Genomic DNA, 18,330 nt, shown 5'->3' with positions numbered 1-18,330 from the left:
ATTGTAAGAAAGCAAAACTTTTAATTATTCAATGTGTGCAAGGTAACATTCTCTTTTTACTCACAAGATAGCACTATAATGCTACCTTATTTGAACTGGACTATGGGAATTGAAAACAGAATATCCCACAGCTTTACAGAAGGAAAAAAAATAATTTTTTTTAAAAGCAAGTGAACCTCCCCAACATTTGTCAACTTTTAACATGAATATCCAGAACTCCCTGACTTCAGCAAAAGCGGTGATAAAACAGAAATTCTTGGAGTAGTTTAAAAAACAAATTTCACATTCCTTCTGAACAGAAAAGTTTTCACAACTAATGTTGCAAAAAGGTTTTTACTAAACTGTCATGATTTGACAGCATCAAATTTAACATTCCTTGCACTGTAAGGATAAAACCAAGGGGGGAGAAAGATCATTAAAATCAGCCAAGCTCTTCTTTAAAAGTGATAAAAATGGAAGAGTTAAAAAAGTTAAAATTTGTCCAGTCAAAAAAGTTAGGCTATTTGCTTCTAGGAATGAACAGAGTCATTTAAATTCACATGTTTTAAGAACAAAATCAGGGATTAAAATAGAAGTACCTAAGGCTAATGGGCTTGATGGATGAAAAGCCTATTTTTTTAGTAGGTCACTTTCTGATAATGAGTCAGTCAAGGTGACTTCCAAGTCTCACCATTGACATCTAAGTAAATCCTCCTTGGCTGACCCAGTTTGGTACAGGGGCTACTGGAGCAGGACAGGAACACTGCTGGGCATGTATCCGGAAAGACCACACTTTGAAAAGATACATGCACCCAACGTTCATCGCAGCACTATTTACAATAGCCAAGACACGGAAGCAACCTAAATGTCCATCGATAGAGAAACAGATGAAGAAGATGTGGTGTGTGTATATATATATATATATATATATATATATATATATATATATACACACACACACACACACACACACACACACACAGTGGAATATTACTCAGCCATAAAGAGAATAAAATAATGCCGTTTGCAGCAATATGGATGGACCTAGAGATTATCATACTAAGTGAAGTAAGGCAGAGAAAGACAAATACCATATGATATCGCTTATATGTGGAATCAAAAAAATGATACAAATGAACTTATTTATAAAACAGAAACAGACTCACAGACTTCAAAAACAAACTTATGGTTACCAAAGGGGAAAGGGGTAGGGGAGGGATAAATTAGGAGGCTGGGATTAACATATATACACTACTGTATATAAAACAGATAACCAACAAGGACCTACTGTATAGCACAGGGAACTCTACTCAGTACTCTGTAATAACCTCTGTGGGAAAAGAACCTGAAAAACAGTGGATATATGTATATGTATAACTGAATCGCTTTGCTGTACACCTGAAACTAACACAACATTGTAAATCAACTATACTCCAATATAAAATAAAAATTAAATTAAAAAAAAAGAAGGAAAAAAAAAAAGAAAATGAAACTCATGGAAAGACCCTCCAGCACTCCTTAACTGAAGCAAATTCTCCAAAGAATGGGGCATGTGCGTGACCCAACAAGGTTAGAGGCTACTACCCAGTACCCAAAAGATGCTCAGTAAGGATCTGTGGCAGGAATGAAGGGCACCAAAGGACAAGAGGACCCTCACAGTGTGAAAGAAAGCACAGCCAGTGGAGGTCTAGATGCCATCCTGACCTCATATAGTTCCTATTTCACTTCTTCCTGGAAGAACAGCAGAGAAGGCATACTGCTTTGGGTCTCCTCTCCCAATGTCAAGAGGACTGAAATGTTAAAAAAACACCCAAACTACCTGATAGCCATGAAAGATATTTACTGCTCAGTGTTTCAAATAAGATAAAGTTTCCAAAAAAAAAGCTTTCATTGGAGAAAGACTCATTGCTGGTTCTTTTGCCTTACCTTGTAGATTTGGGTTTGCTTCTTTAAAGGAGGAAAGTATGAAACGTCCCTACACAAGATTGTCACAATTCACTATCCATAAGGTAGTTACGAAAAGTTTGTAGAGTCCCCAGATAAGACTTATATGGCACAGCCTCGGGCGCAAAGAAACGGACCGCGTTTGTCCAGGTAGGGGGTATGGTGCTTGGGTTTTATTATTATTATTATTATTATTATTATTATTTTAAAATCCACTTTCCTTTTCTCTCCAGCCCCGCGTGTCCGCATAATCCACCAGGTGGCCCGAGCACCAAGCGGCAGCACTGATGAGTCACGTGACGTTCACCTAGGTTTTATCCCTGGTACGAACCAAGCCTTAAAAGTTATAACTGAGTCCTTCAAAAGTGGACATGGTCTTCATTCCAGTGAAAGAAGGATGGACTGTAATTTATGCCACAAACAAAACGCTACGGTTGTAATTCCAAATGGAGAGACGATCAAGGATGTCTCGGAGAAGCTCAGTGTCTGGCAGCAAATACGGCATTGAAACCGGAGGCGGTGTTCTATTTATATAGGTACATGTATTTTACAAATTGGTGATGGATGGATGGACTTCTGAGAAACGATTTGTTCCAGGTCTAATTCAAATGACGGTCGTCATTTCTGTAAGCCCCACAGTTTCAGCAATCTGTACACCAAGCAACGCTGCAGATATTTTTTTTTTCTTTAATTTCAGAGGGTGAAGACGAAGTAAAAAAAGTGCAGTTCTTCAATTAAAGTGCATGGATGAGGTAAACTAATTTCAAGAGTTTTGAGTTTATTCAATACCGGCTCAGACTGGAACCATTCTGCCGTGTATCTGCTGCATTTGGGTTCTCATTGCCTGGACACTGCTCAAGATCTTATTCTGGTGTGTGACAGCTGTGATGCCAGTTCTGGCCAGGTCACTGTAAGCAGGGGGAGAAAAAAGTGGGAGAGGAAAACGTGATGAGGGCCGAGAATCTCTTTTCTGGGCTTCATGCAGACATGCATTTGAATCAGCCACAATTAATACAGCACAACAAGGCAGGTGTATTAAAATGTTTAATTAAGCAATTGAATGCAACAATGTAGGAGCTTTATAGAGGCTGTGCAAAATGACACTCAATCAATCAAAATGAAAGGCATTCCAGTTTTCTTTTCTTTTAAAAAAATGAGTAGGATGATTATGCAGCTCAAAGCAAAAGAAGCAAAATACTATGAAATCTAGATTTACCCTTTTGTGTTACATCGCTGAGTACTTACTCCTGGTTCATGTGCACTACAGCCTCTAGTGTGGTATAACCAGCAGCAGTGAAGTTATCCTTATACCGGTCCATTTTAATGGCCTGGAGCCAATCGCCCACCGATACCACGGCGGAGAATTCAGGGGAGCTTGGATCCAACAAGGCAGTGTTAGGTCTGGAAATGGAACGAGAAAGTGTAGACAGACAAGAATTATTAGAGAGACAGCCTGACTCAGAAGTCAAATGGTCTGAGACAGGCAAGGGGAACCGAAGCACCAAGAACGGGCTTTAGATGGAATCACCAACGTCAAATGTCACCATGTGATTTTTCGCCCCTAATTTCATAAAGCTGCAAAAGCATGTCTCAATCACTCTATTTGTTCTTAACTTCATTTCCCACATTGGTTTTATGCGGACCTCTTAATGCAATAAGGATCAGAGCAGGTCTTTTAACATCCTAGCCTGGGGTAAAGACTGGGGGAGCCCTTGTGGCTGAAACCAGCTCAGTCTTTGAAGGAAGGGTCCAGTCCCTGCCAGCACTGAATATCACAGACTTTAGTTCAGCAACTATGGAAACCCTAGTGAAGGATGAGTAAGGAAAACTGTGAGCTTGCAACCTGCCAGACTTGATGGAAGCAGAGAAAACAGCGAGAGTTCAAGTCCGGCATGCTTCCAGCCAGGTTTGCAGGCAGGCTCAGTGCATTCAAACAAACTTGGGACAGCAGGGAGTTAATCCTCTCTTTAATCAACGCAGCCTGACCAGCACGTGTGCCAAGACTAGCAGGAAGAATGGCCACTTTGATCACTGTTTGGATTGTGGAATGTGCTTCTCGTTTTTCCCTTGCTGGGGCTCCTAAAAGAATCATTTCAACAAATTCCAAGCACTTCTTATTAACTTATTTATTAGTTGATGCATTTCTCAGGCCAGGTGTTTTACATTAGATCACTGTCAAGAGGGACTAGAGTTCAAGGCAAGTATTTTGTCATCCCTCACGATATTGATACACAATAAATAATCTATTTATGGAAAGTATTTATTAAGAGAATTATAGTCATCTTCATCTCCAACTACTTAATAAGCATGAGGTAGACATTAACAGGGTATTTTATACCACATTTATTATAATTACCTGTATAGCAACCTTGCTACTTGTTAAGTTCTATTTTCTTGAACTCCCTTTCCTAGAAATTATAGAATGTGGTTGATCTTAACATTTTGACCTGATCTTCACCCTGAGACTACGTTGCTTGAATACAAACATTTAAATCAGAATTATATCATCACTACTGACTTTTCAACCAAAAAAATCCTTTTCTTGTAAAAACAAAATTAAGTCCCTCTAATGGCTTAACTTTCTACATAGTAGAATTAATCCAATCCATTTTTCATTTTAATTGTTACCTAAATTATCTTGATTTGCATTACTTCTTTTTTTATATCGATATGTTAACAAAGACTTGCTTTATCAATCAGTTTTGTGTCCAAATAATAGCTTGTCTTTGTGACCTTTCTTTTTTGTCCATTATTTCAATTAATCCAATTTTCTGAGTAAAATTCTGCAGATTTTTATGGTAAGAATCATCAAGATTTCATTCTTTTCCCAATTTTGAGCCAATAACAAACACTACCACATAGAATTTTAGACATTAGTGTTGAATGTTTACCAGGAATATTAATGAACAAAAACCAAAAGTTTGCATTTACTTCTAACTTTAAGCCAAAGCATTAAAAGGGCAACATGGAGGCTCTAGGTACCTGACAAGGTCAAAATGACCTTAGAATGAAAATATCCTTACTCAGTATGAATGAACTCTAAGGGTCATTCTCAAGCTTGTTCTGGAAGTCTTTGTGCTCTTTGTGGAACACTGTGACATTTGCCTAATTTTGTGCTGAATCACATACCATGTTATACAACCTTCCATGATCAGCAAGCAGTAAGAAGCACCAAAGCTCTTGAGTACCATCAATGAGAAAAATCTAGAAGTGAGAAAAGTGTGTCCAACAACCCAATTTGTTCTGTACTTTGGTGCAAAGCACACATTATACAATGTTAGCAACTAAACAGTTTATACCAGCAGGAGAAGCCCCAAGTACCAAAGAACCTTCAGACAAAATAACGTGGCATCCGGAGCTGGAGATAAAAAGCTGGAGGAGTTTTACCTTGGAATAAAAGAAACTAGCTACACCTGGAAAAGAGGCCTTAGTGCCATCTATTTTCACCCCCTTGGAGAAGAGAAGAACCAAAAATAGACCAGAAATGATGGGGGATTTTATTTTAGGTCACATAGCTACCAGTGGCAGAAGGAAGATGTGAGTTCAGCCCAGTGTTATTTCAGGAGAGCATGGTCATTAACTCTTTGAATGGTGGCTAGTGGTAAAGGATCTGAAAGCCTAAGAGAACACAGGGTATCTCTGCTGTTCACTCCCAATTCTTTTCCTCACATATTGTAATGGGAAGCGTATTCCTTCTCCTCCAATCTGTAGGCTAAGTTTTCAAGAGAAAGACCGGAGGAGAGCATCCTAGTGCTGGCCTAGACTGGAAGGGCTTGTATACTATGGGGAAAATGTCTTCCTACTTTTAACTCAGGGTCTTGATGAAAGAGAAGACTTTGAGAAGCACAGATCTGGAGATGAGTAGATGCCTCTCCTCCTGCGGGCGTAAATCACCTCATCTTATTGTGCCTGTCTTCTTAACCCATTTAACTCCTAACAATGGTCAATGGGACTGGCATCTAGGTATCCTGGATCTTATACCAGTAAAGCCCAATTTCCAGGTAGAAAAGTTCCTACTGAATTAATTATAAGACCTGCAGTATCTTTATCTTCTTTTTGGACCGAAATGCTTCCTTTTGCTCTTTTCAATGAAGTGACTACCTATTTTACAGGTGATTCAATCATTTTAGTTTTCAAAACTCTTCTCAAATATTCATCTGCATGCTTTGTAACTTGATCAGTTTTTATCTTGGTCCTGTTTCCTTCTCCTCTTGAAAGACTCAGAAAAGAGCAACTTTAAGAACCGAAACCCAGGAATCTCTTGCTACAATTCACACTTAAGTCGACTTAAAGATGTCTTCGAATTCTTATTTTTTGCTAACTCCATGTTCCTTCCCCTTTCATAATATAGCATCTAGTAACCTGACCATCTTCCAAAAGTACATTTCATCCATCTTCCTAAGTTTTCAGGTCCAGCCTCACCAAATAAGCACTTGAGCTATTCCTTTGTTGTTGTTGTTGTTTTAAATTTGTTTTTCTGACTTCTGTTTGAGGCCTGACAAGTACTAGGGTCTTCAGAATGGTGAAAAGAACTACCATAAATACTCAAGGAGGAAGAAGCCACCCAGGTTGCAGACGGCTGTGAAGTGGCCTCTGATGAGAAGGCGGGAATTAAAGTGAGTCACCACTTGCCTGCCATCTCTGATGTATTCTTTCATACATCAGTATTAAGTAAGCACGGCTGACCTGGAGCTCTCGGTCCCCGTCCTCTTCAAGCTGTTGGGATTGCGGATGAGTTTGTCCAACATGTTGACAATCTGCCCAAATTTAGGCCTGTCGCTTCTCTCCTTCTGCCAACAGTCTAGCATCAGCTGGTGGAGTGCAATGGGACAGTCCATTGGAGGGGGCAGCCGATAGCCTTCCTCGATGGCCTTAATCACCTATCAAAAAAACAAAACAAAACAAAAAACCCAGAACGGTACGTTAAGCTGCCAGGCAAGCTGTTGTTAGAGGTTCATCCTCCTGCTCAGCAAGTCTCCTGTCCATTAAGCTGCCAGCAAGCTTGAGCATGGGAACGGCTCCAATTCTTTCACGGAAGCCAGAGCTGGACCTGAGTATTGCTGGCAACAGGGAAGGGAAGCCAGCTGCTGCTATGAGGGGTTCTCAAATGGCAGACAATGCCCATCTGAAACTCCAAAGTGAAGAAGCATCAATGTTCCAAAGCGGTTAGAACCTAATCAGATCAACCACATGGTGTTGGCCTGGCCCCCAGAGACCACAGGGCGACAGCCCTCTCATTCTTCTATCAGCTAAACACTCTTAGCAAAAGAGACTCTAGCTTAGTGTTAAAGGCATTCCTTAGGAAGCATTAATAGTTGCCTATGAAACAGAAGTCCCTCTGCCTCACTTTAAGCCTCTGTACTCTTGCTCAGACAGCTGGTGGGTCAATACCAGAGCCCAACTTCCAGACCTTCCAATCTAGAAGGCACTACCTCTCTCAGAAACAGCACATTCCTCAACCCCTCCAGATGCGCAACCATTTTTAGTTTTGGAAGACCAAAATACACCAATTTACCAATTCTGTATCTCTTTCTTGGTCTCAGTTGGCTGTCAACTGATCCTGTTAAAGGTGCTCATAACTAGATTTAAAGTTTTAAAAATAATTAATAAAAACCTTCCTTGGGGCATTTATATTTTAAAGAGGACCCTTACACATCTCAGGAAAGAAGTTATAATGGTAGGTGATAACTGCCTCCTGCCCAGAGTGGTCCTCCTGCCTAATAAGACATAAATCATTCCACAGGCTTTCTTCTAATTTTTCTAATCTATCTTCACAGGTATTACAGCATTTTCTTATTGGCTTTTCTCTAAACCCCTCTTCTTCAGGGTGTGAATTCCAGTAACACAATATGATATGACTCATGTCAAATTTAAAAAGGGGAATTACTTCTTAATTTCTTGGCTTCCCATAACCTGGGTTTATGCGTATCCTATGAGATTCTGGAGGTGATTTTCTTTGGGGATTTTTAAAAGTTTTAATTGCTTTAAATCAGTCCTTTCTTTCCCCCTACTAAAATGATAGCTCCTAGTGAAACCACCACTGGCTGCAGCCATCTCAGTGACCATGACAGAGTCCTCCTGCGGCGGGTCTATTACTGCTCAATGATTGGCCTTCAAGAGAAAATAATCAATTCAGTTAGGTCCAGTTTATATGTACCAGTATAACTGTGGTTCTTTTAACCAGGATACTGTTTCAGTTTAACAATCATCTTGTGATTTATTAAGCCCTCTGAACCCTTTTCTCCCATGTATTTTTTGCCAACCTCCTACTATATTAGTATTAATTTACTTCTCCTTCTAAAGTAGACTTCTATATGCTATCTAACTGAACGTGATTCTATTTATTTCTGGCAATGACATTAGGTCAGTTTGATCCTCTGACTTTCTTTTATCTTTCCAGGTGCATGGTGTTGACTCTAGACTTGATGAAAATATTTTACATTGAATTGATGAGAATGCAAGCAACATTGGGCTGATGCCAGGTTAACACAATTTGTTACAAACCCTCAGAGTGCTTAGTATTCTTTCATTAGCTCCCTATCTACTGACAGCTTGGAAGATGGCTTGTGGGTTAACAAAGCATATTTTCTCAGTTTACTGCTGAATGTTTTGGGGGGGAAGGCAGAGGATTAAAACAAACAAAAAACTTGATAAATTTGACATATTCTTAACAGTTACTTTGACTCCATTCACCATATGCCAAATGAATTCTACCCATGAAAGTAATTCTCCAGTTACATTTCCTATAGATTCCTGTTCTACACAGACTCCAACGCAGAGACAAATACACGTGAATGATAGATCAATATTATTTGTGGGAGAGAATTGGCTTCAGATGCTTTTTCATGGATAAAGGCAGACAACTGAAAGTTTAAACCAACAAAATTATTTTAATATAATATAGAAGCTGTCAAAGCTATAGGTCTGAAAATATTTAGGGCGGGAAAACTGACAACATCTTTAGATAGTCTACTCTTATGAGCATTTGGCCACCACTCTCAACTGAAATAAAGAAAAGCTTAAATATCCAATAATTAAATAAGTAAATACAGGCACTATTCCTTCTTCTAGGTTGTTGGTCTTTGTTCCTCTGAATGTCTCTAACTCAAAACCAAATGTTACTATACAAGAAAGGTACTTGATGGTATCTGCATAATCACATCAAACAATAGATTACACACTGTTCACTCCCAAAGTCTGTCTCCAGCCTGTAATTATCTATCAGTTATGCTAGCTGCTGTCTTTCTTGCTATTTGCTATGAACCTTCCTTTATAATTTATAGATACTACAGTGTCAGCACTACCGTTCCTCTTATTCTGGTTAGAGAATTCTTTTTGCCCCACTGGACACAGAATGCATTAGCTTCTGTATTGCTCTAAACATTCTTCTACTGATAAGGTAACATCCTATTTCTTGAGTGCACCTGGTTTTTCACTTAATTGTCAAGGTTTTGCAACATCCTGTTGTTTCAGGACAAGGCAGATGGTCAGGTAACATTTCACATCAGAGAAAATTTTCTAAAAAAACTTTTTTTAAAATACAATTTTAAAATTGATAAATTAAATATAAAATTGATAAATTGAATACCACACATTCGTAAACACACTCTATGATAATATTTTACCTCTCATATAAAAAAATTAGGAAAGTTCAAGAAATGGCCATTTTATTTTGTTCTGATTTCCAACACTTCTAGAACTAACACCTTCTCAGAATTAGCTAATAAGTGTTCTAGCAAGATCCCCCCAGTCTAGGTTTGTTTTTTTCCTTTCTCACTGGAGATGTCTGTAATTAAATTCTATTACTCTGGAATCTTATTAGTGTCATTATTGAATGCTTTTCTAAAATTGGAGGCATTGTGGATACTCCCTTACAAAGTAGTCCAGATGGTACATTTAAAGGGATGTGTATAATTTACAAAGGGTCATTTAGTGAAGCTTTATTTTAGAGTCCTCAAGGGGCAAGCTCTAATTACAACTTTGCCAGCTTTAAAATATTCACTAATTTTCTTCCAATAAACCTTTCGTGTCAATTTCATCTCATGTGAAATTTGTGTTTTTCAGATATCTTTGCATTTTCTTAAAATTCAAGGTTTAATTTTATTTCAGTATGGGTTTGAAAGTTAGCAAAGTAAAAGTACTGTTCCATATCGCTAATCGATCAAGCTATGCACCTATCTATCTATCTATGTCCCATATTATACCATTAAGGCTTTGTAATTTTGGTCCTCGAAATCCAGGACTGTAAGTTTTAGCTAGATTACTAGACACATCTGTATTAAGAATTTTAAGTTTAATGTATCATTTCAAGCTCAACATTTACTCCATCATACATTAATGCAAAGACATATATTTCAGAACATAAAGACTCACATCTTGATTGGACATGTCCCAATAGGGTCTCTCTCCATACGACATCACTTCCCACATGACGATCCCGTAGCTCCATACATCACTTGCTGATGTGAATTTACGATAGGCAATTGCTTCTGGCGCAGTCCACCGGATAGGAATCTTGCCACCCTGTGAACATCCAAGCTCTAGGTTATCCCTCAAGTACACTGATGTGCCATTTTAGTTTCTGAATGTTGTTACTGTTTGCTAAGCAGGGCAACAGCATTCCTGAGATAGCTTTCCAAACAATATCAGGATATTTGTTTATTCTAACTAAAATCTTCCAGGTTGAGACAGTTCTCATATGTTTTCTTTAGTCACAGGGAAGTAAGCAACTAATATGTTTAATTATTTTTTAAAAAGCCTGCCTATTATCTGAGCTCTACTTAAGGCAATACTGTAGAAGAAAGGACATTTTAGGTTTTACAAAATACACATGTTATCCGTGGTATATATATATCAACGGATGTGCAGCTGACAGTAATTTTGACTTCTTGTCAGATTCTCTCACCCAGCAGCACAAGGCAATACTTAATACTGCTTTGGAAATCATGACCTAAGAAAGTTAAATATGAACATTTCTATCCATCCCATTGTCATCCAACTCTTATAGAGCATGAGAAACATGACCAACGTAGCTAGAAGATAATATGCTAAACAGGCTCTTAGAGGAAGTCAAATAATACCAGATGCTAGAGCCATTATTAATTTTAATGGCAGGAGGGCCAGATTTTGATTATTATTTATTTTCTAAAAAAACCCTGCAAAAATGGTAAAGCAATTGAATATTACCCAAGAAAAGTTTAAAGGTCTCAAATGTCTCTTGTTTGATTATGCTTATGTGCAAGGTATTTTTAATGGAGTTTCAAATTTCTTAGGGTTCCATCTGGGGAAATTAATTCAACTTCAATTCAGACCCTTAAGCTGTTCAAGAGGACATCATTTAAAAGTTTGCTTTATTAGAGCTACTAAACAGGGCAGTAAATTGTACTGCAAATTGCATTGATTCACTGCAGTTTACTCTGAAAATACACTGTATCACATTTATGCTTGTTCCATACAGCAAGACACTTGTGCTGCCGCCTTCTGCTTTCCTTAAATATTTTGGCTATATAAATGTATCATTCTAGAAGCTTCCTTTTACTTTCCTTTCTCCAACTACTGGGGAAAAATAAAAAGTCTTTAGCATGGACAAAGATGTATTCTTTCCTGAATGAATGGACTTTGAATTCAGAAGAGGGTATGTGTAAGAATCAAAACTACAGCCAAAGAAACTGAACACTACCAGAAAACACACACACACATACCCCCCCAACAAACTATACCAGAAAACCCCAATGCTTACCATTGCACATGCAAAATGGTGAGCATTAAAAGAAGAAAATGGCTGGCCTGCTTCATGTTGATTTTAACAGTGTCAGCCCTAATGGCCAATAACTTTTATGATTCTGTGTTTATTCCATTAGTATCTTATATTCAGATTGTCCGGCTAAGATAGCATAGCCATTAACTGTATACTGATAACTCTTAACTCTGCCTTAATCCTGGCTTATCTACCAGTAGTAAAATGCAGGCCATTAGATACTGGGAAACCTTGCGCAGTGTAAATGTTTTATAAATCCTGTATATACATTCTCAGATTCGGTAGGCAGCCGACTAGAAATATTGTTCTGTCCTGTTTAAAATAAGATTTTTTTTAAATAATAAAAAGGAACCAAGTAGAAAATCTAAGACAAACAAGAAGAAAGGAAGGAAGAAAGGTAGATTGAGTGTGAAAAAATACAATAATAAGTGATGCTCTAACTTGTGGCTTTGTAAAGTGGTCACACATCTAGAGGCTGTTTCAAAATCCCTCTTTGGAAACATGGTTTAAAAATGGATGCATGGCTATGAAGAGGCTCTGAAGGAGGAGGAAACTTGTAAAAATCACAAAGGGTTTAAACGTCAAAGTGAGAGGAACAGTTTCATCGAGTCAAAGCCCAGAGGTCACAAATCTTTCTTACCCTGGTGGTATAAGCTGCTTCTGGATCATCCTCTAGCACTCGGGACATGCCAAAATCTGACACTTTGCAGACCAAGTTGCTATTGACCAGAATGTTCCGTGCAGCCAGATCTCGATGCACGTAGCTCATATCAGATAAATACTTCATCCCGGACCCAATGCCACGAAGCATGCCCACCAGCTGAATGACCGTAAATCTGCCATCATTCTTCTGCAGAGGAAAGAAATAAGGTACAATCTCATTAGCATTAGGCCAAATTAATTTTCACCAAGCATTTATTACTTGGATCTTTTTCGATATCTGTATCCGGTGTGCAGTGAAACTCAATATGATTTCCGGGCCTTTTTGACCAAAGTCACTAATTCATGAGTAGAGTATATCCTAGGAGCTGGGTTTGCTTCCTGTAATAGATGGAAATTATCCAACTGTAATGAATCTATGGCTCAAACAGCCCCACGATACAAGAATAAATCAAATACTACCCTCCTTGTACGTGGATTATTGAAGAGCCTTTAAAAATCACATCATTCTCTATTTCTCGTCTTCTTCCTTTGCCTCTTTAGAAAAAAGTCCATGAATACAACCAAACAGAACAAATACTCAAAGTCTGTTAGAGTTTTCTAAATACCAACATTCTTGGGTTTAATATAAAGTAGTCACATACCCTGAGGAATGCATCCAAGGAGCCATTCTCCATGTACTCTGTTATGATCATTACTGGTTTACCTAGAGTTTCCAGAAAGAAAAACACAAAACCCTTGATGAGCACTGCAGTTAATGAGATAAAAATGGGCTGTGCGCAATTTTCCTGCCAGGACACCTGTCTTGTGCGATCTAATTTAATTAAAACAAGCCAAGCTTATGCCTCAGCTGTGGGGAGCTGGGAATGAAATATTAAAAGGACGAGTAGGTTTAAATTCCATCTGGAAGGTTAACCCTTTGGGTGGCTTGTGGACAAGGTCTTTAATAAAGTGGCTTCTGGTATCCAGGGAGCACGCGGATGGGTATTTGCTCTCTCAAGCAAATGGAGAAGATGACAAATGGCCCGCTTAAAGGAGAAAAAAATCTTTAAGATAATTAATTAATTTTGTCCCCAGAAGAGCCACTTGTGCAATGCTAAAGGAATCCATGAACAGAGAAACTTTTTTTTTTGTTACCTATTTAGAGAAACCCAAGCTTCTGGGAGCTATGTTGGATACTTCATTACCCAGACTCATCTTAAAACTCAAGCATGTACCATCTTAGCTTTTCCCCCTGCCTCACTCAGGTCAGGGGCTATATCCTTTCTTTTCCCTTTTCCTATCTATAAATAAACTCAGTCTATTTGCTTCCTTAAGCTGCCAACCTCGGCAGCAGCAACAACAAAATCACAGAAAAGGGTCAATAAGTGATTTCATCCTAGGCAGCAATTTAAATTCAGGACTAGAGCCTTTGTGTGCCCTTCTCCCTTTTCTAAGCAAAGAAATCAGAATGATTTCAAGGTTTGAGAGAAGTGGGAAACACTTTCATTTCACTTTGGTTTTCTTTCTGAGGACCTTAGGAAATAAGGATCATTCTTTAGTTTCTTAATCCCTGGCAGTGGACTCAAGGTCTGAAATTCCTTCTTTCTAAAGGGTATTTGTGGGAGTGGGGTGTAAATCTTCGATACTTTACTAAGGCAAGGGGTAAAGCCAAGAGAACAGAAAAGAGCTCCTGTGAGGAAAATAAAATGTTAGTTTGAAAAATCAAAAATATTCATTGCCTGTCCTTGTGGACTGTTTGGACGTAGACATCCAGTCAGGGAAAATGGGCTGGGCTGTGCCGCTGCCGGAAAGCCCCCAGAATTATTCTAAACGAGTACATTTCCCACCCAGAGCCCCTATCAGATTAGACTCTGTACTGGTGTGGGGAAAGGGGAAACGTCTTCATTTCAGAAGCAAAATTTTAGAAGAGCAGATGTTTTTAATTTCAGTGAAGTCCCATTTATCAATTTGTTCTTCGATTGGACATTTGGTACCGTGCCTAAGAAATCTTTCCGAGGCAAAAATGTTGGATTAGAGAACACCACCACGAACATTTAATTTTCAAGTGATGAATGAAAGCAGGCAGCAAAAGCAGGAATCTCGGTGTAGACCAAAGGATGAGTAAAACCACTTCTAATCTCTTTCCCCTTGGCTGGAGGGAGTGGTCCCCATACACCTTTCCATCCTCCATCAATATTATTAGGAAGCCTTTAGTCCTCAGACTCATTTAACCTCTGCATCTGTGACCACATAGAACAAATGCATCTAAATGAGTTTTAATGAACCTGCCTCAATCAAACGATACTTTGTCAACTCATGAGAAGGGGTGACTCCCCTGATGGTGCATTAACACCTACTTCCATTTCACCAGATCCCTCTGGAAATGTGGGGAAGCAAGGAGAAAATCCCGAAGGGGGAGGCGGGGTAGTGGCGAGAATTTATAGTCTCCCTGTCCATTTACCAAGTTACTCAAGGAAGTCCAGCCATGAATTCACACTCTCCCACTCTTTCACCCTCACACCTCCCTAGTCTGACTGTCAGGCACTATCTTCACAATTATTCTCCATTTTTTTGTTTATGAAGAGTATCCATTTGTCAGAATCTTTATGAGCTCTACAAGAGAAATAAAGATGAATGTCTCCATAAGCACAGAGGGGCTTATGAAATGGGTCCAGGTTGGGCTCCAGGGTAGAGACAGACCCTTTCCCGAACAGGCAGGGAGGCAATGGGGAGGGGAAAGGTGGGGGGAAGGGGATGGCTCCTCTGGTGGAAATTTTAAACCATTTTAATTCAGTGACAAGTGCATTATGCAAATGCATCCAGTCGTTTGTAACAGTTACAGCTGTAATAGCCACGGGTTTTAGAGGTGCGGTGGGACGTCAACACAAAGATCCCCTGTTTCTTCGCCTTTCTGCAGAGGTGCTACAAAAATCACTGTCTGCCCCAGGAAAAAACACCCCAAGCTGAACAGAGCCTCCTTTTGAGAAAATGGACCTGCAGAAGTATTTAAAAGGAATGTTATCTTTTAATTAAAGTAGTGAAGGGCTCTGGGCAGCTCCACGGGACACAGGCCACAGAAAAAATATCCTGTCTGTAAAACTCATCTTAAAAAGCAAATAGAGCTATTCTATGCTAATTACAGCCTTCACCTTAGGTGAAAAATTATATACCCTTAGCACCAAGGTTCCTTTTTTGAAGGATTCCAAAGATGGGGAAAGATGTACTTTTTAAGACATAATAATGCCAGTTAACACTTAGTTTTTTTTTTTTTTATTTGCTAAATAAGCATTATGCCAAATACGCTAAATATTCCATTCTATTTTTATCTCTATTTTACAGATGAGGAAACTGAGAACTTGAGCAACTAGTCAAGGCCTCATAATTTACTAGCAGTAGATGATGTGCAAATCTTTGGTCACTAGGCCAAAGGTGCTCAAAGTGTGGTTCCAGGTACTATAGCTTGATTGACCTTGAGCTCTTCAGAAATGTGAATTCATGGGCTCCCACTCACTAAATCAAACCTCTGAAGATGAGGTCCAGGAAAGTGTTTTAATGAGTTTTCCAGAATTCTGATGTATGTTTAAGTTTGAGGACCTCTAAATTAGTGTATATCTGCTCTCACTTTTTAGTAATTTCCAAATTTTCCCTGCCTAAAGATTGTGTACCCTTGTGTCTTACTGCCTGCCCCCTTTGCCCCAGACCTAACATCCAACGTTTACACCTCCACTTCACCCGCTACGGCAGCCACTCTGCACCGGTTGATGGAGGACGCTTTTCCCAGGCACCTGGAATCAAATTAAATGGCACTTTGGCCGTCCTGGAGACATAGCCCCAGGCTTACAAGATCCTTGACTTGTAGTAACTGTAATAGATACTAAGGCTCCTGGAACAGAGCCACCTTCAATAGTAACCGTTTCAGCTGCCCTGTCCATGTGGTGCTTTGTAAGTTGGTCTTAGCCAGTCTTACAGATGTATTCAGGGTCTGCTTCGCAAAATGCATCTGTTGAACTGTGTCGTATTTTAACTGAAGCGTGGTTCACGGGCTGAGCGAATGCTAATGGACTAAAAAAGGTAGGTTCAACCAGGTGTTACTGGAAACAGGTGCTGAACTGCAACTGCAGCTGCCATAAATCAGGCAGAGCAGACAAGCAAATCCCCCAATATAATAGATTACCAAGATACACTCCCTGCATCTGGAACCGAAGCTTCGAACATAAGGTGTGGTGAGGTTTTGTTGTGTTTTATATGAAAAGTACTTAAAATTTATTTTGCTTACCATCTGCTTGCACCTATCCTGTGACAATCAGTTTGGTCTAGCAAAGATTCGAAAGATGGCAAGGCACACCAAAAATCTGCAATATTAATTTCGCTAAAATCTCACACAAGCTGCCTTGGAAATAGGGTATCAGCCTACACCATACACCCATTTAGAAATGACTACAAGATTAATGACTTGTCCTGCACTGATTTCCTCCTATTAGCAATCAGTGGGTCTGCTCCATCTGTCATTTCCCTGGAAAGAAAATGTGTGTTTAATTTGCCAGTAACTTCTAACTTGGCTTTGTAAAGGGAGCGACGCACATACATTTGGTGACAACGCCTTCCAAGTGAATGATATTTGGGTGGTCAAACTGTCCCATGATGCTGGCCTCACTCAGGAAGTCCCTCCTCTGTTTGTCTGTATAACCAGCTTTCAATGTCTTGATAGCCACGTAGATTTCTCTTTTGCCAGGCACTTTGAGACGCCCACTGCATACTTCACCAAATTCACCTTTGGGAGAGAAAAAGAATTGACTCTGAACCAGAAACACGTTCAAGGAGAAAGAATAACAGCCAATAGCTACATTTGTTGAGTGCTTATTATACACTAGGCACTGTGCTGGTGTTTTATGTAGATCAAGGAAATTTCAGGTACACAGATATTTACATATACAGGCACATACAATACATTCTAATGCATTTATATAATCCACATACATATATTTAATATTCACAAAGAAAATAGGCTTATAGACACAGACACTTACCAACTCCTATGACTTTTTCAATCTTAATGCAGGATGCGTCGATTTCTTTGGCAAATTCTCGAACTGCTTGGTTGGGATCTTCGTACGTAAAGGGATCCACGTAAGTTCTAACACCTGAGTAATAGACATGCAAAAGGTTGGCAGAACACTTCTCAGGAACCACTAATAAATTGAAGTTCTCTGGGTCTAAAAATATTCAGCACAGAAAAAATTTTTTTAGCATGAGAAAAATACTTAGCGTAGACATAGGAAAATGTTTAAATTCTTGCTCTGGGTTTCGTTAGTGGGTAAACAAGAATTGTTTGCTACTTAAGAGGCTGTAGCTCTACTGAGTTCCTGGAATGTCTTCACACTTCAGGGATGAAATTTTAAAAACAACCTATCCCGTGGAAGAAAAGAGAGTCTCTATAAGGAAATTTGGAATGTGTTATCTAAATACTGCTGTCCCAAATGCTGGAGAGGGTGTGGAGAAAAGGGAACCCCCTTGCACTGTTGGTGGGAATGTAAATTGATACAGCCACTATGGAGAACAATATGGAGGTTCCTTAAAAAACTAAAAATAGAATTACCATATGACCCAGCAATCCCACTACTGGCATATACCCAGAGAAAACCATAATTCAAAAAGACACATGTACCCCAATGTTCACTGCAGCACTATTTACAATAGCCAGGTCATTGAAGCAACCTAAATGCCCACTGACAGACGAATGGATAAAGAAGATGTGGTGCATCTATACAATGGAATATTACTCAGTCATAAAAAGGAACGAAATTGGGTCATTTGTAGAGACGTGGATGAATCTAGAGATTGTCATACAGAGTGAAGTAAGTCAAACAGAAAAACAAATATCGCATATTAACGCATATATGTGGAACCTAGAAAAATGGTACAGATGAACTGGTTTGCAGGGCAGAAATTGAGACACAGATGTAGAGAACAAACGTATGGACACCAAGGGGGGAAAGTGGGGGGGGTGG

The 18,330-nt window shown here is 39.2% G+C and overlaps 1 protein-coding gene across 2 annotated transcripts in view; it reads right to left on the bottom strand.

Annotated features, from left to right (window-relative positions):
• The window catches only part of EPHA4 (EPH receptor A4), a 140,656-nt gene that overhangs the window by 3,578 nt on the left and 118,748 nt on the right, over positions 1-18,330 (bottom strand). The window contains exons 10-17 of one of the 2 annotated variants that reach the window (XM_082396807.1): positions 17,350-17,463; positions 16,908-17,093; positions 12,985-13,046; positions 12,321-12,530; positions 10,297-10,446; positions 6,610-6,803; positions 3,140-3,324; positions 1,906-2,831 (exon numbers count right to left, since the gene is read on the bottom strand). In XM_082396807.1, the coding sequence (XP_082252933.1) occupies positions 3,165-3,324; positions 6,610-6,803; positions 10,297-10,446; positions 12,321-12,530; positions 12,985-13,046; positions 16,908-17,093; positions 17,350-17,463 (1,076 nt within the window). In that variant the 3' untranslated portion in view covers positions 1,906-2,831; positions 3,140-3,164. The remainder of the gene's footprint in view (positions 1-1,905; positions 2,832-3,139; positions 3,325-6,609; positions 6,804-10,296; positions 10,447-12,320; positions 12,531-12,984; positions 13,047-16,907; positions 17,094-17,349; positions 17,464-18,330) is intronic. The other variant, XM_082396806.1, reaches the window with a different exon arrangement.

Source organism: Balaenoptera borealis (genome assembly GCF_965194805.1).
Source record: "Balaenoptera borealis genome assembly, chromosome: 6".
Lineage (NCBI taxonomy): Eukaryota > Metazoa > Chordata > Mammalia > Artiodactyla > Balaenopteridae > Balaenoptera > Balaenoptera borealis.
Note: the sequence above shows the minus strand (reverse complement) of the source record. Positions and strands in the feature narration are given on the sequence as shown.